The sequence below is a fragment of the Platichthys flesus genome, chromosome 10 (assembly GCF_949316205.1).
Source record: "Platichthys flesus chromosome 10, fPlaFle2.1, whole genome shotgun sequence".
Taxonomy (NCBI): Eukaryota; Metazoa; Chordata; class Actinopteri; order Pleuronectiformes; family Pleuronectidae; genus Platichthys; species Platichthys flesus.
The window spans coordinates 7,300,194-7,321,801 of record NC_084954.1 but is presented as its reverse complement, the minus strand read 5'-3'; the positions used below and the strand labels follow the sequence as shown (position 1 = coordinate 7,321,801).

Here is a 21,608-nt window from a genome sequence, read left to right as displayed (position 1 = left end):
CCGAGTCACTCATGTGTGGGGGCTTTGTGTCGTTTATGATGGGGGGACATTTTGGATTCCATGTCTATCTAAAATAAACACCACTAAAGGTTTTGATGGTGGTTGTTGGCTGGACAGACAGGCGACATCATCAGCCCAGGACTCGCTGGTCCAGATGACATTCGAGCAGTCAGGATTAATTATTGATTAATTATTATTCAATTAAATGTCGAAAAAAATACTTTATTTCAGATATTATCAAATGTATCATTGCATAAAATAATACAGACACTACACCTATCAAAGTGCCCTGTTGTTAGGGTCACTCAGTACATTTATTTAAAATACTTGAGAGGTGACTATTCTGTGTTTTACTCCACAACATCTAAAATCATCTTTTAAAGTCCTTTTCAATTTATTACATTGATATGTACAAGAGCAGAAATAAGTTAAGGGGCAGCCAGTGAATCTAGAAAGCGTTTTTTTTTAGGAGGTAGAGAGGGTCGTCCACCAACCAGAAGGTCAGTGGTTTGATCCCCGGCTCCTGTATTGCAATGTGCACGATATTGAACCCCAAATGGCCCATGACGCTTGCCCTGTGTGACAGTAGAAGCGCTGAATGAATGTCTGTGTATGGGTGAATGTGACTTGTAAAGAGCTTTGATGGTACTGGAAATAAAGTCCATTTACCATTACCATCCTTCACGAGGAACAAATACGCTAATGTCACGGTTGTGGAGCGCAGCTGGACCCACATGAAGGAGCTAGGCAGGAGGCAGGAGGCAGGAGGCAGGAGGCAGGAGGCAGAGGGCAGAGGGCAGGAGGCAGGAGGCAGGAGGCAGGAGGCAGGAGGCAGGAGGCAGGAGGCAGGAGGCAGTGGGCAGGGGGCAGGAGGCAGGATGCAGGGGGCAGGAGGCAGGAGGCAGGGGGCAGGAGGCAGGAGGCAGGAGGCAGGAGGCAGGAGGCAGGTCCAATTAGAAAAAACACTATTCATCGAAAACATATAAAGAGGGGCAGGCCCAGCGGGACACAAACATGCAAACTTAAACTGTTCAGGAACAACAAGGAACTCAAAGCTGACCGAGACTTAACAGAAAACTCAACAAAGACAGGAGAGCAAACAGGAGATCAGAACTCCAAACTAAAACAGATGACATGCTAACACACCTCACTGCCATTTTTCCACCTCTGCATCCAGTAATGTTTGCTGTGGTTCAAGGACAATAATAAACTTGTGTAGACAGAGCAGACAGGCCTATCTTAACCCTAACCCTATCTTATCACCACAAACAATGTCCTTCTACTTTCATCGTAAATTACGTTGTGTTCAGACACTTTTAAAACCCAGTGCTCCTCAACCCCACTCCATGCTCCGCCATCCTCTTCTTGTCTCCCTTGTCTCTGCAGTAGAAGAAGAGCCAGGTAGCAACACAGCCAATCAGAAGGCCAACAACGGCAAGGACGGCGGCGAGCCAAACGGCCACGCTGTTCGAGCAGTCAACGATGAGAGGTGGGGGCGTGCTGAGCGTTGTGGAGCTGACGGTTGTGGGTGCTGGCCCAGTCAAGCTGTTCCCCTTTGTGAAGATGTATGGATGCTCCTGAAAAACACAAGTCAATCAGATACTTCCACGTGCTTTCAAATCAGTCACAAGTGGGTCAACGGCTGCTTTCTTACCTCAGTGGGGCATTTTATGCTATTTCTGGAATTGGTGAAATTGTTGTACGTCTGTTTTTTACCCACTGGCTCCAGCTATAGGGGTGAAACAGAAGTGAGAGTTTCAGTTCAGATTGTGACCAAAGTGCAGCGAGAGGTTGTAATTTAAACTGACTTTGTCCAAATCCTTTCCTCTGTACAACTCGATTAGCCCTTCACTGTCCGTGCGGCCACACTCACCATGTTATTCCACAGATTTACAGCCATGTCAGCATGTCCCCGTTCACTGAAGTGGAAACAGTCCTCAGAGAAGTAGGTGTGATCAGGTCTGCCGTCCTGTAGAGGACAAAAATACAGCATCAGTGTTTGCAGGAAAAAGGCTTATTTACTCCCCTAACCAACAAGAATCTATAAGTTTCTACAAGGAAGGAGACAAGTAACTTACAGAATTCAAAGGAATGATAGAGTTTTGAAAAAAGGGCTGAACCACCACAGCAAAATCCTCTCTGCCCTCATAGCGGCCTCGGTACGCCACATTTTCTGCCTCCATCTGAAAGGAAAAACACGTTGTTACCACAAGCAACACAACGACCACGTCTCCTCAGAATGTGAGAAAGAAGAAAATCGTCGTTCTTGTCAGTTCACCTGCATTTCCCGATTGATGCGTTTGACCTCAGCCAGCTCTAGAGAATCCTCTTCTACTTGCATGAAGCACGGGCATGCATACCTGAGGAGGGGAGGTGGAGATCAAGAGCTGATTAAAAAAAATAAAAAGCTTAATCATCACTGATGCAATTCACTCTATATTATGATATCTGTGGATGAGCTAGTCCTTTATTGAGCATCATATTATTACATATTCCTGTTGTGACAAGTTATGAGATCAATATCTAGACGTCTCTCTCAGACACAGAGCATTCAACATTCCGTTCATGAGTGAATCGAGGAGCGTACGGTTGAATCCAGTTGCAGCCAAGAGTGTCTCGTTTGACTCTGCGCAGGCCTTTGATTTCCAAGATCTCCATGACATTGACTAACGTCCTGGGAACCTGCAGACAAAAGAAAGGTCGATACGACTTTACACCACTTTTTTCAAAGAATTCAATTCTATCGATCCTTTTTGGGCATCGATGGAAAGTGAACCGTGCCTTTTTGAATGCAGGATCTCTGCTGGTATTTATGGCCCAATCCAATTTACCTCTTTGTACAAAATGTCCAAGCTCGTCATCATGTGGTCTCTGTAGCGCTGAGGCGACAGAGAGGCCTGTAGGTTGGAGACACACAACGTACAAGGATAGTTATCAAATCACAGTAAACACATGGACACATAAACCTTGACTGTGATACGCAGGGCGGCATGGTGGGGCGGTGCAGCACTGTCACGCAATATGGTCTAGTTTACAACACATTACAATTATCTCCTATCTTTATCTATTCATCCATTATGAGTAATTTCATTCAGTTGCATGCAATATCCTAATGTCTACTCTATATTCTTTTGATTGTATTATCTCTATCGCTATCCATCTCTTAGTTAACAAACTGTAGCATCAGTAATTACATTTGTGAGCTGGATGCAATGCAATTCTGTTCTACTGTGTCTTGTGTGGGTGACAGTAAATTGTGTGGATCTTGTGCCGCCACAAACAGCACAGAGCATCCAAGACCAAGATCCCCTTGACTGACCCTATGAGCTGTCACTATCATAGTCTCAGAGCTCTTAGTCTTAAATTTGGGTTAGGGTTGCTCTGCCTTGATACTCTGTTGCAAAGCCCAAACATTAAAGAGAGAGAAAACCCCATCAGTGATGGAAAGAGAGAGCAAAGAAAGGAAATGGAGGCGAGATGAGAAAATAGAGAGAAGGAGCGAGGGAGAGAGAGATGAAGAGAGTCTGGGTTGACTTCAGTGTTGTTTATGCCTCTCAGAGAACAAGGCCCGCCACTGTGGCCCTGTGTGCTTGTTTAATTCAGACAGAGCCCTGTGCTGGAGGAGGGGGGCTGTTTGTGGGAACTACAGAATGTGCTCATTGAGGAGAAACCACGTCTGCTCTCATCTCACTCTGACACGATAAAACAATTAGAAAAAGAAAGAAGAAACAGCTCCTTTGTTCCGCTCCGGTGCTCGAGCTACGTTTTGGAGAGTGATATCATGAGACAGCTCCACACAGGCCGTCAGCAGAACAGCGTGGGGACGTTTAACCACTTGTCCTGCATCTCCTGCCACGACGTCTTAAAGCAGCTCACCCGGTCGTGGCAGTACTGACACAGGTCATTGCCTCCGATGAAGAGGGTCACCAGCTTCCAGTCATTGTTGAAATCCACTGACTGTTTGTATTAAATGGATGGAGAGAGAATCACAGAGACAGAGAGGGAACAAAGATTATTCACTTGATTCTCTTGTGCATTTCTTTAAACGTGGAACCAGTGCATGCGTTAGGACACGTTGGACTCACAGAATCATTTTTCAGGATATCAACCAGACGTCGGACCTGCCCTGGGATTCCTCTGTGGAGAATTAGAGACAGTCATGAATGCACAAAACATTTGAGAGGGATCTTTTTTAACCTGATGGCAAATCAATACACTCACGATATTTTGGCCCCTGATACGGCCACGTTGAAGCCAGACTGTTTTTTCCCTTCTCCCATTGACATTCCCTTGATTTGAGGATTGAACTTCTTCAGAATATCTGAAAATAAGAGGAGAGAAAAAGTCCACCTCTGTCATCTAGTGGTGCTACTGTGCATTACACTTATAAAAGGTTTCTACAGAAACAAAGGGAGCTCGAGACCTACTGGGTAATGTTGTGACAGTCTCCAGAGTTTTGTCTCCTCCGATGCTGGTTAAAGAAAAAACAATAATTATTAAAGAATGTGCAGGATGAAATGCAAAAAATGTGTTGTTGTACAGTCTCTCACCTCCATGCGACTCCTTTGTACTCGGTTGAGAGCTTCAGCAGATTCTTGGCCTTTGCACCAAACCCAGTCTACAAAAGAGATGCAGACATTATTCTCATCATGTTTCTCTCTCTGACTCATTAAATTGATATTGCGCTCTCTGCTAATCAAATTATGAGATTAATCAGGTGACGTAATTAGTCCAGCATTTATCCATGTCCTCTGGTTCTGTATGACCAGTTGGGTTGTGCAGATATAATGTGTACACAACTTAAAAAGACGCACAAGAGTGCTAGCTGGAAAAAAACTATTATGTTTCTACTAGTTTCACAAAATAATCTATTATATTTCTTGGTTCGAGTCCCTAGTGACATCACTGGTTGCCACTCTTCAAAATAGAGATGAAATAAAATAAAGCTATAAAAGACATGTAAGTTAAAGTTATCTATAGGGCACCTTTTCACAGACAAGAGTCACAAAGTGCTTTACGGGGCCATTACAGATAAAAAGTTGAAAACAGAATTGCATATGCGCATACAAAAAGCAAAAACACAAAACAGAAACATAGGAAAACACTGTTAATGGATAAGAGACTAACATGGTACACATGGTGCCTGTTCAAATGTTTTTTTTAATGATTTTTCAGCATCTCTATCGGGGCGTAGGAGGTGATTCAATCACTTAGATGCTACGGCCTCAAAACTCGATTAAACAAGACTTAAGACGGGTGAGTGGGATCTGTAATACATTTAAATTACTGGAACTGAGAGAGCGAGTGCATGGATAAGGGTGGAGTGATCAATATGTGAGAGTGAGAATTTTTTAATGAACATTGATCGCTAGTAAAAGTTCAGTCATCAAGTGAAGAAGACAATGGAAGATAACTGAAAGCTCTGGGGGAACAAAACTAGTCGGAGCTCACCGATAGAGAGTCGCCCAGAGCGGCCACCACTTTGATGTCTGCCGGCCGTAACCTGTGAACTAACAGAACATCAACGTGAGCACACACGCTGCATCCAACTCACTTCCTGTGGCTGCTGAGTGACACCATGTGACCTTACCTGAAGTGGGCACAGAGTTGGACGGAGCCGTGTCGACGCAGGAGAAGTCACTTCCCCAGTTCTAAAGAATGACAGCAACGTGTTTTACGCATTTGCAGTTGTAATCTATCGCCCTCCATCCTGCACCAGCTCTATGATTATTGTGATGGAAGTTCTCTGGAAGCTGGTGAAAGGAGAACTCGGGCAGCAGCTGATGTCTTATGCAAAATATTTTTATGTAGACCTGATGCATCAAGGAGACCAGAAGGTGAAACAATACACCAATGCCAACAGAGTAACATGAGCAATTGTCACCACCGAGTCTCACACAACATCCCAATTTATCTCCCTCACCCTGCGTCACCCAGTCCAACAGCACATCCAGGAAAGGCTAGAATTGCTGTCACTCTCTATGTTACATGTAGGTGTTGGCATCCTATTGGACAGTTAAGCCTAAAGCATGCATAACAAAATCACATAGCCCCTGGTGTAATAAAATGCTTCTATGTCTGGGGCGTCTGAGTTAGATATGAAAGTCCATGACACCACAATGTACTGCTAGTTGGCCCCTGTAAATGTAACCTGACCTTGGGTTTTGCTTGGAGAGAGAAGGGAGTATGTGCGGAATGAGACAGGCCCTATTCTCCTCACGGTGCTGCACTGATGTAATGTGTGTGGAAGGTCAGATACTCCTTCACAGTTATGACTTACGTTAACAGGAGGAGGGATGGTCGGAGGGCCAGTGAAGGTGTGGTTGCTGTTGACTGCGGTCCTGAAGAATGGGCTAGTCTAATGAAGAAATAAAATAAAAAAGAATGTGAATCCACAAAATCGATTAAATATGCTTATTGTATTGTCTCTGACTGTTGGATGTTGCTGAAAGCCACTTTACCTCAGAGGGACACTTCAAATCGATACAGGCTTCAAAGTCTTGGGAGAAAGTCTTGTTCCCCACTGGCTCTAACTGAGAGATTGTAAAAGTCAGAGATTTATTTGTGAATCATTCGGAGAAGAAATTAAAGTCAAAATGCAAAGTAAGAAATGGTGAAGTAAGGTGAAGTAAGTCACACCATGTTGTTCCAGAGAGCTTGAGCCATGAGAGTGTGAGCCTTCTGGCTCAGGTGGAAACAGTCGGGGGCAAAGTAAGAACGATCAGGACGGCCGTCCTTTAAAAAGCAAAGAAGGGACGACATTTTTAAACATACTAAAATGAATAAAAACACAAATCTATTAAATGTTTCAAGTTTGTCAGCGTCTACCTCTAATGTGGGAAGTATTATCTTTCTCATGAAGGGCTGCAGGACCACGGAGAAGTTGTCTCGTGTGTCGTAGCGACCCGTGTCAATCAGCTCTCTCATGGCACGCTGCAAGGACACACGAACAAAAGATAAAGAACAGAAAGAGGATGTCCCAGGTTGGGGAACCAGTCAAATGTCCAGAGTCTTTTTTCACAGATGAACAGACTCCACAGGCTTGACTTGAAACCTTTGATATTAACTATTTGTATTTGTCACTTTAGAAATGTCTTCCTTTTGACGTGTCATGGTTTAGTACCTGATATTCCCTGTTGAAGTCGTTGGCCCTCTGCAGTTCAGCGGATCCTTCTTTAGGCTTCAGTATACAGGGACAAATGAAACTGAAACACAAACATCAAAACTCTTAAGTAATGAGCTGGTCATGCTTATTATTTTTATTTTTTTCAAACCAAACTGTGTCTTAAAAAAACAGAACTCACTAACCCTGCAAACCAGGTGGGACATCCCAGAGACTTATCACTGTGCAGATCACGCAACGCCTCAACGGGTAACATCTCCACCAGGTTAACAATGGCACGGGGCACCTGGGTAAAAAAACGAAAACGTGAAGTTCATAGTGTGTCTGTGGTTCCCGACACCGAAATGCTCCTGCGAGAGTAAGATGAGGGAATCATGTACTTCACTGTGCAGGATGTCCAGAGCCTCGCGGATACGGTCGGCCACGTTCCTGGCCGAGAAAAAAACCTGTGGAGAGAAGCACAGACAGTGTCAGTCGGTCAATCCCTGGTCAGTCAGCAGCTATTGTGATAAAGAATGAATCATTTGAGTAAGGTGGTATTTCCTGTTGTTGGTTTGAGCTTCTTTCATGTCAGGATTTGTTGCTTTTGGATGGATTTCGACAGTTGATAGATCAATATGAGCAATTTGAACATGAGTATGGCTGCAGGACATTGTAATGACCATTCATCACTATTATTATGACACATTATGAATGAGTACAAAATGCAGATTAATCAATAATGATAAAAGCCAATGTTTGCAGCCCAAAACAAATTGCAATTAATATTTAAGTTGATCAATATTATGGTAATTGTTTGAAATGTCAACAGATTGTGAATCAACACTTTTGTCCTCTGTTATAAATTAAATATAATTCAACAATCATAAATAAATTAGGGGAAAAAAGTCAAATATTAAAGTAGGATTAAAGTCTTGATAAAATATATGAGTACTCACGCTGTTTGAGCAGAAGTCACATAGGTCATTGGCCCCAATAAACATAGTGATCACTTTCCAGTCATTGAGGAAATCAATGCGCTGTAAAGATAAAGGTGAATTAAGTAATTATGAAAATAAAAGGGAAACAAAGGTTACACAAGGTTCAACTGTCGTTCACCACAGCCTTACCGAATCGTTTTTCATTTTGTCCACCAGGATGCGCACCTGTTGAACCATATCACTGAGAACAGGAAAAGAAAGGTGTGTATTCATTCCTCTGATGTGCTCATTCTAAGTTCTGCTCAGGTTTGATTTGACAGGATTCAAAGGAACGTGACTGACCCGCTCTTGGCTCCCGCCACAGCCTGGTTGAGGAAGGCCTTGGGATTGTCCTGTTTACCTTTTCCCTGTGAGAAGCCGGTCAGTGAGGGGTTAAACTCCTTCAGGATATCTGCAAATCCACAGATAAGCTTAATGTTGTCTCCTGATTGTATAAGACAAGTCTAATGCAATTTTTTTATTCCTTTTAATTTGATGAAATGACAGAAAATAATTTGAACGTACTTGGCAGGGTGGTTACTGTGGTGATGTTTTCATCTCCGCCGATGCTGAAAGATGCAGAAACAGCTCATTACATCACAGAATCACCAAATGAATTCCCACACTGTTAAAAAATGTGACCCGGGTGAACTTTCCATTCTCTTACCTCCATGACAGTCCCCTGTACTCATTAATCACTAACAGAAGGTTGTCTACCTTTGCTCCCACACCATTGCCTGCCTGCAGTGAGACGACACATTCTGAGACCACGGAAAAAAACAGTGGAAACATTTCCCATCTATCTATCTATCTATCTATCTATCTATCTATCAATCTATCTATCTATCTATCTATCTATCTATCTATCTATCTATCTATCTATCTATCTATCTATCTATCTATCTATCTATCTATCTATCTATCTATCTATCTATCTATCTATCTATCTATCTATCTATAGCCTTTTTTTTATCGTGAGAATAAATTTCACTGCCAACATTTCCCTTTTATCTTTATTTATCTTTTATCTAATTTTTGACTCATCAGTCAATTGTGTTGCACTTTGCACTGCACTTACTGTTATACTTTACTGACTGATGGATGTCATCTATTTATATCTATTTATAAATCTACACCTGTATTGAGATCAATTTGACTTTTCAAAAGTGGTGCAGAAATAAATTGGCAAACATAGCAGGAGAATGAAAATACTCACTGTCACAGAATCGCCCACCGCTGCCACCACCTTGATATCTCCAGGTCTGAGTTCATGCACTGCACAGGAAGTAGAATCAAGTTGGTTGGTAACAGTGTATTTCCATACACATCCATCAGTAGAACAGACAATAAGAGCATGAGAAATGTTCTCTACCTGAAGTTGGTGTGGTGGGAGATGGACTGCGGTCTGTGCAGGGGATCTCTGTCCCCATCCCCTGAGAACATTTTGACTTCCTTCTGCGGTCTGTTACTGAGGAGGCTTTGTTGTAAAGGGTGATCTCTCTGTCAGAGGGGGAATTTATCTGTGTCCTCAGGAAAGGTTGTTCCTGAGAAGAGAGTGGAAAAGAAGGGAGACAATAGTATTTAAATCTTATTTTGAAAGTCTGTTTTGTGGTGTGGGACCTTGGATTGAATTATGAAAGATTTTTGCATCAAACCACAGTAACAGGTGACTGAAAACATTGTGTTTAGCAATGGTTGGCCTCACCTGGGTGGGGCAGGGGATAGCGATTACACCGTTGTCCATGACCTTTGTCTGACCTGTCCTTGGCTGCAGCTGGAGGAGGAAACGCGACGATTGGTTATGATTTTCCAAGTTGGGCCATCATGTTTAGCCAATTACCACATAGCATGTAAAAGTGCTGATTGCACAACGCGCATGTTCATAATGCAGAAGCGTAGAGGGAGAAAGACATCATGAAGATAATCCCACCAGGTTAATCTATACATCTCTTATCTAATCTCAGGTCAGAGCAACAAGCCCTAACTGTAGTAATCGTTCCATCGCTTTCATTTTACGACTCAGACGCAGGGTCGATGACAGTGTCAGAACACAGTAAAGATCAACGCAGAAGATTTTCCACTTTCTGCTTTGTCATTCTGCACGTTTGAATTAGCCATTTGTTACTTTGGTTTTTAATAAATTACCATGTTTGTCCAAAGCTGAACAGCAAGCTGGTTTATGTCAGAGCCCAGGTTGTCCTGCAAAGAAACACAGGACATGTGCTCGTTAAAACATAAGCTATTTTCGAAGGACACTTTGTTAGTCAGAGGAAGGTTTGTTTACCATATAGTTATATTATTGTTATGACATCTCGAAATATAATTTTCTTTACTTACAGAGTCTGAGCTGGGTTCAAGGATGACTGGGGCAGAGTGTAGCACGACAGAGAAGTCTGACCTGCTGCTATACCACCTTGGATTTTCCAAAGCAGCACTTAGAGAATCCTGAAAACAAGAAAGGCAGATAATTCTTAATTCTTATGATATCTTTATTTATATAGCACCTTTCAACAGTCATTATAAAGTGCTTCACAGAAAAAAAACATATAAAAAACAAGAGAATACAACAATCTAAGACAACAAGAAAAGAATATAATATTATTTAAACAAAAAAATGTGTATATATATATATATATATATATATATATATATATATATATACATTTTTTTATATATATATATATATATATATACATACCTGCAGCGTTTTTAGAAGAACTGCTTTTTGTAGGCGCTGGTTTATACCTTCATCTCTCATACAGTCACAACTGCAACAATAAAAAGGGAAAAACATCAATGACATCTTTACAAAGAGGAAGATCACACCATCATAGATACAGATCATTTATTTTTATTTTAAAAATAAAAAGCTATTTCTGCTAGCTCCAAAGAAATAAAGATAAAAAAACTCTCACTTGTCCTGCTGGTGAAACGCGCTCCACACTGTGACATGGATTAATGCACGATGCAGCTGTAAACATGCACCAAGCATGTTAGTTTTGTCTTTTATTATTTATTCAGAGCAAAATTCTAATGAAAACGCTACCATACCTTTTCTTGCAATATCAGCAGAGCTCCCTCCGCATCCCGAACAACAGCTTCAACATCTGCAGCAACCTGAGGCAAGAAAAAACAGTCACATAATATTATGGTCCATCTATACATCCACTTGGTATATAGCATTACGTCGAATCACATGATTTTTCATAAAAGAAGGAATCTTACGTGAGGCGAGCAGGAACACAATGAATCTGCCGAAACAAACATCAGAACAAACTTCCAGTCTGAGACCTGCAACAAAATATTATCATTAAATAACGTATAAGATATATGAAAAGAGCAAAAGTGAGCAAACCCTATATCTGCAAATGGTTTTCTGTCGCCATTAACTTTAATTTGTTTAAAGGTGATAAAGAAACAAGATGCTTATTTGGTTTCTAGCTGTGACTTAAGAGGATTTCTTTATGTGTATGGAGTCTTCAAATACAGAATCTGATCCAAGTCAAAGTATCATGCATTCGTGTTGTTTTATTCTATTTATGGGGAGTAAACTGGATTCTCTGAAATGTCTACAAAACATTAAACTTGGTTATAACTTCTGAGAGGGTGAATGTGCACCTGATGTGACCGGGACCACGACAGTTCTTCAACTTCCTTCAACAAACTCCTGCAACACAAACCCTCTCACATGATAAGCTTCAAACAGCATTAAGGTGTGTGGCCGTTCATCTGTGTGCGATGTGTTTATTACCTGGGCTGCGATGAGGCCTGAGCCACACGCTGAGGGATCATTTCAGGGGTAAACATGGAGAGCAACTCTGTAAAGGTCACACAGACGCGATTGTAAAGAGTGGAACTACATTAGTTTCATCCCTCACAGCACATTCAGACTGGGGATTATGAACAGTGTGAGGTAAAATGCTTTTATCATTTTATCACCAGGGTTTATGGCCCCTGGTCTTATCCTGAGCGGTAAACTCGACTAAAATACAAGATTATTGTTTCCTCGCTCGTTCATCAGAGTGCGCTCTGTATCTGGAGTTTCTTGTAACACGCTCTTGACTTTTAGTTCAAATCCACTCAACGGTTAATGAGTGACAGAGAAAGATTATTGTGTTTAACTACAACAAAATCAATGACCACGACACTAACGTTGATTTACGTGCACTTTGTGTAAATAGAAATTGTAAAATACTTTGTTGAGACCACTTGTTATTTTAGATGATTATGAACTTTTGTCTTTCGATTTTGTGGAGATACTCAGTGGTGAGAAAGCGCAGTGAGACTTACCAGTTATTTTGCTGACCAGGTTGGATGCTTCGTGCCTAATTAAGGAGATGTACACATCTTCAGATACAAATGTATTTAAAGCATCACTTCCTGCTCTTCTAACTAAATGTTTGTGCGTCTTACCTGTGTGACAGCGGCATCCCCAAGGTGTAAACAGCTGAGACATCGGCGGGTCCGAGAGCGTCGACTGAAAACAAGTGAATTAAAGCAACATTATGATACAACACTTGGAAAATTAAATATATGTCACATGGCTTGAATTGATCAAATAAGAGATCTGATCATGACAGGAATCGATTGAAAGAAAAAACAACAACCTGAGGAGGGTGGAGACGAGGGTCCAGGTGACAGTGAGCAAAGTACTGACATGTAACTGTCTTCCTGTGACATAAATATGAAAACTCTTATTATTGTCAATTTATCTGTAAAAAGCAAATGACGGGTTTTAAACAACACTCAGACATAATGAGGGACAGTTCCGTACCGTCTCTGTTCTTTCTGATGGCTGATCATGTTCTCCCACAATGTAAACAGCATCTAGATGTAACATAGGAAAGGTATACAGCAAAAAATGTAACACCCAAAGGTAATGCAGTAAAATAAAAAATTTAGTTTATTACAGACAGACCATTTTCTTTGTTAAACCACCCATGGGATCACGTTTCTTTACTTTTGCTTCAAGGTTCAAGTTGCTTTCTGGAGAATGACCTGACGTTACAGTCACTTACTGCTCGTATCCTCATCCTGTGTAATAAACTGTGGTGTAATAAACTTGGTTTAGTCTTTTTCCATTGGCAATCGAAGGTCTTTTGTTCACATACATAGCAGACACTGAACTCTTTGTCACACATTATAATGCCATTGTGACTGATTATAAGTCTATTGGGAAAAAACTATAACTTATCCCCCCATAAGTGGAGGCTGGTTTATAAGCAGGTACTTGATTATAATATAGTAAAGCACACATTGGGGTTGGGCTGAAACTTATATCATTGTCATTCTCTGTTATACAAAAAGTGAGAATATATTTTTTCAATACCATTTTTGCACTTAATGCTTTTTTTACATTGGTTGCTTTGCAAATTGTTACGTTTAAATGTGGAGGTTTTTGGATTTGCACTGCATATGCCTGCTTTAAGTGTTAACCTTATGTCATAAAATTCAAGAAAAAGCTCATAATCTGAAATGCGCAGGTTAGGCATGAGTTCAGATAAAGCTTCTGCAATGATTAATGTGTAAACTAGTCTAACTCATGGTGCAGGATCATTTACAATATGTGAACATGACCACAACAACTAAAGAGGGAAACTGTCTGTGCTCTATCTTTCTCCCCAAAATAAGAAAATTCCTTGTATGAGGAAAACCTACATTAATCTGATTCTGATCCCTCAAAAGACCCCCGTCTGCAACCTGTCATTCAGCTCACTCAATAGGTAAACATGACTGTAAATGTGTAAAGTTACTGGCTGTTCTTTACCTGTAAACTGAGCACAGGATCCAACGAGGGCGGCCAGCATCAGGAGCGCACATCGTGTCGTCATGGTGTGAGAGCAGAGGACTGAGCGCCTTCCACACTGAGGGGGTTTGTGGGTTTCCTCCTTTTCTCTTCCCTCAGCCTAAAAACCGTCTGCTCTCACCGGCTTTAAAATGTGCGAGTGCAGTGTGTGGAGCAGAGAGAGAGTGAGAGTGTTCCTGAGAGGGAAAAGTGTTGAAAATGTGAGGAAAAGGTGTCTTTGTGCAAACTCTTTTATTGTCCCTTTATCAGTTTATCAGGATAACAATCGAGCAGATTCCTGATCGTTCCTCCCTCTCCGTATCTGTGACTTGTTTGTCAGTCTGAAGCTGAGTCACCTTCAGTTTATCCTGGACAATTGGACATCTAAATAATATATTACAATTCATATCTGAGATCAGCTAATGTTTAAATTGTTGCTAATTTCTTGTCACTGGCATGTAGCTATGACCATGATATTTGTATATCTGTCAATCAATGAGCTCTGTTCCTATATATAAAAATATCAAATAAAAATATATTTAAAAGGCCTAAAGAAATAATCCTTCATAATCATATTTGGTTTATGTTTTTTGCCAATACAGAGCCAGACACACTTTAAAACATCCATCATTTAAAAAAGAAATGTCACTGTAATAATTAGGACATTAGTTTAGATGCTGCTTGAAAAGAAACCTTTTAAAACTTGTATTCAATGAGACAAAGTTTCTGTATGCTCTGTATTTACTAGTCTTGATGACCACTCAATGTACAGCACTGTAACACAAACGCATTAAAGGATTAGATTGATTATAAATTAATACAGTTGTGGATCCAGGTAAACATGATCTTCACTGTAGGAAGATTAACCTCTAATACTTAGTGAGTGTAATTTACAGTAGAAATGTTAGAATTGAGACAGCACATAAGTAAAGTAGTATCTCAGGCAGATCGTACAGCACTTGTCGCAGTTGTCTGGTACACAACACTATTTATCATTAGCTTACATGCTAACTTCGGTTAAATATATTCTTTTTAGCACAATACTCTCAACAAACCCCATTTAACTATATTAAAGTAACAGCCGGTACAAGTCTAAAGAAAGGAGAATGGAAATGCGGTGATATTTCATATTTACTAGTACTAAATATGGTTAGTGACTACCCCAACATACACCACAGATTAATTTGCACAGCTGACTATGTTACTGTCATTTTTAAATCTGTATGAGGCACATCATTAATCGAGAGAGAAAGGGGGGGGGGGCACAGAGGTTGCTTGTGTATAGGGCCTAGATTCTTGTGCTGCGCCCCTACACACCTATAATCATCCAACTTTATATAAATCATGTGTAAATATGTTCCTCCCTGATTAAGAGCTATGCAAGTGCTTTACCGAGCAGCAGCCAGTTCCTGTGATGCTAAATTTAACCACCAGGGGTTTCACATAAATGTTATGTAAGAATATGTTAACAACCGGCAATTTAGCAAAACTGTTTATGTTCAGTTTTGGAGATGAGAAGAGTTGAGATCAGATCAGATTGTTAAACTCTTTATGGGTTTGTCCTCAGATTGGCTTTGCAGATAGTCCGACCCTTGGAATCGAACGACGAGTAAAACAAGTTATCTCGAGTTATCAGATTTTGTTTATGTCTTTTTTAATGTTTTATAACATTTTTATGTGTTGCAACAAAACAAGTGCACCTATCAAAATGCTATTACTGAGGGAAATGACTGTAAATGTATATTGCAGTTGAACACGAGGCATAGCTGAGGAGTAGAAGAGAGCATAAGAGGAAATCCCAAAATCCATCCAATCAGTGAGGAGCCTCCAGAAGGTTTTGTTTTGTGGACTCAGACACTTCACCCTCCCCTCCACCAGCATAGTGGTGAGTGGATGATGAGTGCATTTTCATTTTTTGGGTGAACTATCCATTTAACTGCAGTTGCACCATTTTATTTCCATGTCACGTTCAGAATCGTTTCTCGGTTGCATGTCCACCAGTGGATGTTTGATTCTTCCACCCGCTTTTCAAACCACGACTCAAACCCGCTTCCCTCGTGTATTTTATCTACGTGTGGGATCTCTGCTGCCCCCTGGCGGAGCTGCGCCGGCAGGACGTCCTCCCGGCCGGATGTTGACAGTAGCTCGCGCAGCTCAGACAGGAACAGCTGGAGGAGAATAACAAAGCCACCGACGACGACACAAACTGCAGATGTCCGTGTAACACGCGCCTCGTCCGTCCGTGACACCGCCGCTGCTGGGGACACCTCGAGCCGCCGACTCCGACCCGACAGGTGAGAAGCGTCCGCGGCTGGGAACGCGTCGTTTTGACCCTCTCGCCCCTAGCTTGTTTCATTAGCACTGCTAGCTCAGAGGCTAACTCAACGTTAGCTTCCGTCTCGCTGGTTAACTGAATAGCTAACTGCGCTAAACCTCGATGAAAATCAGCCCATGTCCTCCATCTCCTCTCCCAGTAGAGCGTGTCCACGACCAGTTTGGACCAGGAGGTTGTTCAGCTGCTCTGCGAGTCGTGTTATTCGAGTATTCGTCATGGACATCTTTTATTTTCAGAGCTGCCATGTTTGGTCAACACGACTCCGGACACAACACAGTCCAGGGACATGGAGTCAGAGCTGCTGTAACAACAAGAACACGTCGAAATGATAATGATAATAAAATGATGATCTTGTCAGCTCACAGTGTAGTTTTATCTAAGCTAAAGGCTTTAAAGTTATATTCCTGTTGAAAAACATAATCAGTTAAATATGACACATTGAGCGGATTCACTTCAGTTCACTGGTGGCAAACACTTAAAACAGGATTCTGATGTCATTCAATCAATCAGTTGGACTTTATGTGTGTTTTTGTCTTTCCAGTCCATTTCCTTTCTTTTAAAAAATCCAACCATCCACACACAGAGCAAAACAATATGACATGAACAGGAACTGAGCAATCGCTGACACAACTGTCTTACATTTTAAATAAAACACCAAAAGGAAGTAAAAATAATTAAATTGATCAAGATTAAATAAATGCTATGAGGAATAAATAAAACCAGGGGTAAATAGGAGTCTAATAAAGTGAAAATAAATAAGTAAGTAAATCATTGAATAATAAATTCAATATCATAAATTGAGGATCTGTAAAACAGTCCAGGATGTATAAATGAATAGATGACGTGCCTTTATATCATAGTGATGTCTTAGAAATATATCCATTTATGTGTAACTTCTGTTTTTAGTTCACTTGCAAACAAAACAATATGTGTCCTTCTTTTTCCCCCCCTACAATAGATCAATCATTTTCCAGAGATCTGACAATGGGGCGTATCTTCCTGGACCACATTGGCGGAACACGCCTCTTCTCCTGCGCCAACTGCGACACCATCCTGACGAATCGCTCTGAGCTCATCTCGACGCGTTTCACAGGAGCCACAGGCCGAGCGTTCCTCTTCAACAAGGTACAGTGCAAAGCCATGAAGAGAGAGATGGATCATACACCCAGGACACACACATTCAGTATCTCATTCCTGGCTTGAAACCCCATGCGTGTGCTTGTGCAGGTGGTGAACCTGCAGTACAGCGAGGTCCAGGACAGGGTGATGCTCACCGGCCGGCACATGGTGAGGGACGTCAGCTGCAAGAACTGCAACAGCAAGCTGGGCTGGATCTACGAGTTTGCGACCGAGGACAGTCAGCGGTACAAGGAGGGGCGCGTCATCCTGGAGAGGGCGCTGGTTCGGGAGAGCGAGGGCTTCGAGGAGCACGTCCCCTCCGACACCTCATGAGCCTCTGAGGTTGAAACCAACTTGAAAGGCTCACTCCTGTGCACTCCTTTCCCTCTCCTCTACCCCTTGTCCCCTGTGCTGCATGGCGCCACCTGCAGACTTTGTAATCAGTGAAGTGATGGCTGACCACCCCCCCCTCCCCCCCGGTCTCTGACCCGTGACCTTAGACCTCTGCTGATTAGAAAATTGGCTTGGCTGGATCTATTCTGGCTCAATAGGCTTCCCCCAACAAATACCTGCGTTGTGATGTGTCGCAGGGTACACCCCCCACACCCCATCCCTCCAGAACAGCAGGGGACACTGTTGTAACTTCACTTGTTTACGTGTTCATACGCAGTCACACAGTCTCATCATCGCTCCACACGGCATGCTCCAATAGTTGAATACATGCACGTGAATAGACACCATCAGTCACTGTTTGTTTTGTTTACTTAGATGACTGTAAACAAAAGTTAGAAACGAGTGTGTTCATCGTTCTCACACTCGGGCAAAGCAACAAGCCCAGTTCTACACTGCAATGTCAACAGAACCACATTTCTTTATAGGGGCTTGTCCTTCTGTGTCGTGAACTTGGTCTCTCTGTATCCGTCATTGGTGAGCCCCAAACACAGTCAAGAGAGATAGTTGTAATTTTATTAGCCTTTATTTTACCGAATGTAAAAGTGTTTTCAAATTTCTGTTCTCATCCAAATGATAAAGCACAGATTGATGTCATGTGTAAGTATTCATCGTAGTGTTTGATTGTGATGATGGGCAGGTTTCGCATGATGCACAATTGTTTTGATTGACATGACATTTTTGGGGATGAACACAAAGTGGCGTTAAAATGTCCCTATGCGTCCCAGTTCGTGGTGTGGAAGTGAGCCCCTGTGCCCAGTAGACAACCCGTAGTGTTGATCCTGTACAGAGTTCAACCAATCAGCGTCTGTTACTATGGATTCTGTGCCTGTGTGTCTTCAGTTAGTCGAGCGGTGACGAGCCAACGGGGCCTCAGGAGTAACACAATAGAGGTTTCACAAAGAGCCCATTCTCTATCTCAACACAGTTTTTGAAACGACAACAAACCAAAAACATTCTTTATAATCCTGATATTAGGGCACATTTCATTTAGGCGTTCGTTCCTAACAACGCAGAGCTCTGGACTAACAAGTCTTTAAAATCTGCACCGTGTTCCTGCCCCTGTGTTATACCATCTTTGCCCTGTGAAGATTTCCAAATGTCACACTGTTAGAAAAAAGAAATCTCAGTTTTCCTGACATTTGAGGTTATTTTTGGACGCAGGCTCGCAGCGCGTGCATCATGGCCCCGGTGTAGCATTGTGCCGTTTCAGATGTGGTGCCCCGCAGGCGTTACCAGAATGGAACAGCCTTCACAAGGGATGCTGTTAATGCTTGTCCTCACCTTTGCAAGGTCATGTGAGAGGGTGCATGTGTCATTTCTACACTAAAACACAGAGAGGAGGCTGACACCATCCATATCAGCAAGTCAGTGCAGTGTACAGTCAACGGCCATGACAGAATATAGTTCTCACTTATTCACTTTTAGCGATTGATTTTATTCAATTTACTCTTTGTTATTATTTTATTGACTGATTCATTTATCTTAGTGTATTTTTTTCCTGATTGGAGGTTCAAAGGAAGTTGTTTTCGTGTATGGCTACGTAAGGATTTTTCTCTGGTTTGATTTCTAAATAAAGATGCAGTCTTGCTGGGTTCAATTCATCATGTTTGTGCTTGTTTTGTAGCTTTCTACACTCTAACAATAATTATTATACATTTTCAAATGACATGAGTCGTCCTACAAGAAATTTGTGCCAAAGGTAAATCAGATTTATGAGCTTCAGGTTTGGCCTGTGGGTGGCAGCAGAATACTGACGAACAGGATGATCTCTGTGGACGTTGTCCCATGGAAGCAGGATGCTGAGTCCCTCGCCTGCCTCTGACGTTAGCTCCCCTCGCCTGGTTTGTGGAGCTTCACTGCAGGATTGAAATAGAAGGATGTTACTCGCTGGGAAGGAGAAAATGAATGAAATCGGATGGATTATGTGAAGTCAAATAAATGCCCTATTCAGGCAAAAAAAAACAGAATGAGCAGTTAGGGAGAAAATGTGAAACATTTGTGACCAATGACACATCACATCCAGACTATAATCCTTAATCCCACCTACTCTGCACTCACTGTGAATCACCCACCATGCAGAGGTTTGACTGCATTTAGGTTTATAAATAGGCAATGACGTTTCAGCCCTAATCCACCCACTAATATCGCAGTGCTGCCACAGAGTTATTTATAGCCGTGATCCTGTTGGAAGGCCTCTTTGTTGGTGTGTCTGTGTCACAACGGTGAGATCAACAACAGGTCTGCTTCTCTGCAGTCACTCCTGCAGGCGCCCTGCACTGAGCATGCAGCACTAAACTTAGCTCGCATAAATATGAATTAAGGTCATTGAACAAAATAAACTGTCCCGGGTTATTTTAGTAACCAACAGCAGTTGCTTTCCTTTTCCTTTTTTTCTCCTTCGCCATGGATCTAAAGGATTAATGGATTGAGGAGACTGATGTTTTTATGAGCATATCCAGTGCCATTTAAATGCCGGACATGACTCGAGGCAAAAAGGAGGCTCCGTCTCCGGAGAACTGACTGTCCTGCTTCATAATTCATAGTAGTCTCGGACTTCGTCCCTGCATAACCTCAGGGTTGTCTGCCGTCTTTATTGAAAAAGCCATATGGTCAGATAAGGATAAGGATAATGACACTGTCCTGTTGATCCTATTAGTGTGCATGCAATTGGAAAGACACGGCACCAATCTGGATGTGGCGGTCTTTTGTGTGTGTGCTTACAAGGAGACCTATTTTTCCACTACCCTTCAGAGACATCCAGTCCTCTTGGGACATTGGGATTCTCTCAAGACGCAAACGTCCGGCTCTTATATCCAACTAGTCTAATACTAAGCTCTGGCTTTGAGAAACAAGTCCAACAGCAGGAGTACAACATGAACTAGTGAAATGGTGACGTCTGCGTCTTCCTTCCCCCCACTATCGGACCCATCAGAGCAAATTTGAGGTGGATTCAGATGCAGAGGATTATTTTTGATTGAAGAGACCAAAAAAAAGAACTGGGAGCATAAAAGTGCCCTTAATTGGCCAGTGATTCATCACCCTCCCCAGTTATTTTAGTTCACCCTCACCTTTTTGTCTTTCCCCGATTCCACGTGATATCACCATCACACCCCCCCCCCCCACTCTGTCCATCCAGCGATATATAGAATGTAGAAATAAACTTCTCTCATTCCCCCCCACTCTCTCTTCACACAAACAGAGCAGTGACATCATTCTGTCAGCGGGAGAAAATAGCATGCTTTCCATTGACATCACTCCACATCCCGTTGCTAGGAGACAGGGGAGTCAACATTAGTTACTATGGCGACCGCTCTTCACCTTCAGAGCTCCTGACCTTCGTCTTCGTCGTCTGTGGCGGACGAGAACATATTTGTTTGTGTGCAGGCAAATCAGGCAATGAAGACTATCGGCCCTGGTGTTGTGTAACATGGGCGTTCAAGGTCTCGACTCAGCCGCTGCAGCGTAGGGGTTGATACGGTAGATTAAAGCAGTGACGGGGGAATGCGTGAGATGACGGGGAAGCAGCTGTGAGGCAAATTGTCAAACTTCTTTTATAAAAGTATAGTGACAACTCACTATAATGTATCTAACAGGGGCCGGGGAGCCCTGAAGGTCCTTGAGGGGCTTCCGGGAGGGTCCCATGCAGAAATGGAATCATTTATCTTCATTCAGAAGTAACAGACTGACATATGGTATAATACTATTTGTGTTTTTGAGTTTTATACACTTCCTGTAATTAAACAAAATGTTTGAGAATATTTAAAACTGAGGACACCATCAACCTAATGACAGTGATATGAGCAATAACATCATTTACCCAAAAAGATCAGGTGA

The 21,608-nt window shown here is 42.1% G+C and overlaps 2 protein-coding genes across 2 annotated transcripts; one reads left to right on the top strand and one right to left on the bottom strand.

Moving 5' to 3' along the window:
* Positions 1–201: 201 nt before the first annotated feature.
* Positions 202–14,032, bottom strand: plb1 (phospholipase B1). The gene is made up of 42 exons (XM_062398132.1): positions 13,850–14,032; positions 12,857–12,909; positions 12,690–12,753; positions 12,496–12,559; positions 12,373–12,407; positions 11,834–11,900; positions 11,701–11,749; positions 11,308–11,373; positions 11,134–11,199; positions 10,998–11,053; positions 10,781–10,850; positions 10,420–10,527; positions 10,228–10,281; positions 9,788–9,856; positions 9,455–9,626; positions 9,299–9,357; positions 8,750–8,823; positions 8,608–8,651; positions 8,386–8,494; positions 8,233–8,284; positions 8,062–8,142; positions 7,504–7,569; positions 7,309–7,409; positions 7,124–7,205; positions 6,829–6,933; positions 6,640–6,735; positions 6,462–6,533; positions 6,281–6,358; positions 5,591–5,651; positions 5,452–5,510; positions 4,551–4,618; positions 4,428–4,471; positions 4,222–4,321; positions 4,086–4,137; positions 3,877–3,957; positions 2,832–2,897; positions 2,588–2,682; positions 2,279–2,360; positions 2,079–2,183; positions 1,874–1,969; positions 1,655–1,729; positions 202–1,577 (listed from the first exon to the last, which is right to left on the bottom strand). Exons 1-42 carry the CDS (start codon positions 13,911–13,913, stop codon positions 1,317–1,319), a joined length of 3,321 nt encoding a protein of 1,106 aa, XP_062254116.1. The 5' UTR covers positions 13,914–14,032; the 3' UTR covers positions 202–1,316.
* A 1,968-nt stretch (positions 14,033–16,000) lies between these two features.
* ypel5 (yippee-like 5) lies at positions 16,001–19,375 on the top strand. Its single transcript, XM_062397680.1, has 3 exons — positions 16,001–16,161; positions 17,161–17,327; positions 17,430–19,375. The coding sequence occupies exons 2-3, from the start codon at positions 17,187–17,189 to the stop codon at positions 17,652–17,654; spliced, it is 366 nt and encodes a 121-aa protein (XP_062253664.1). The 5' UTR covers positions 16,001–16,161; positions 17,161–17,186; the 3' UTR covers positions 17,655–19,375.
* Positions 19,376–21,608: the final 2,233 nt, after the last annotated feature.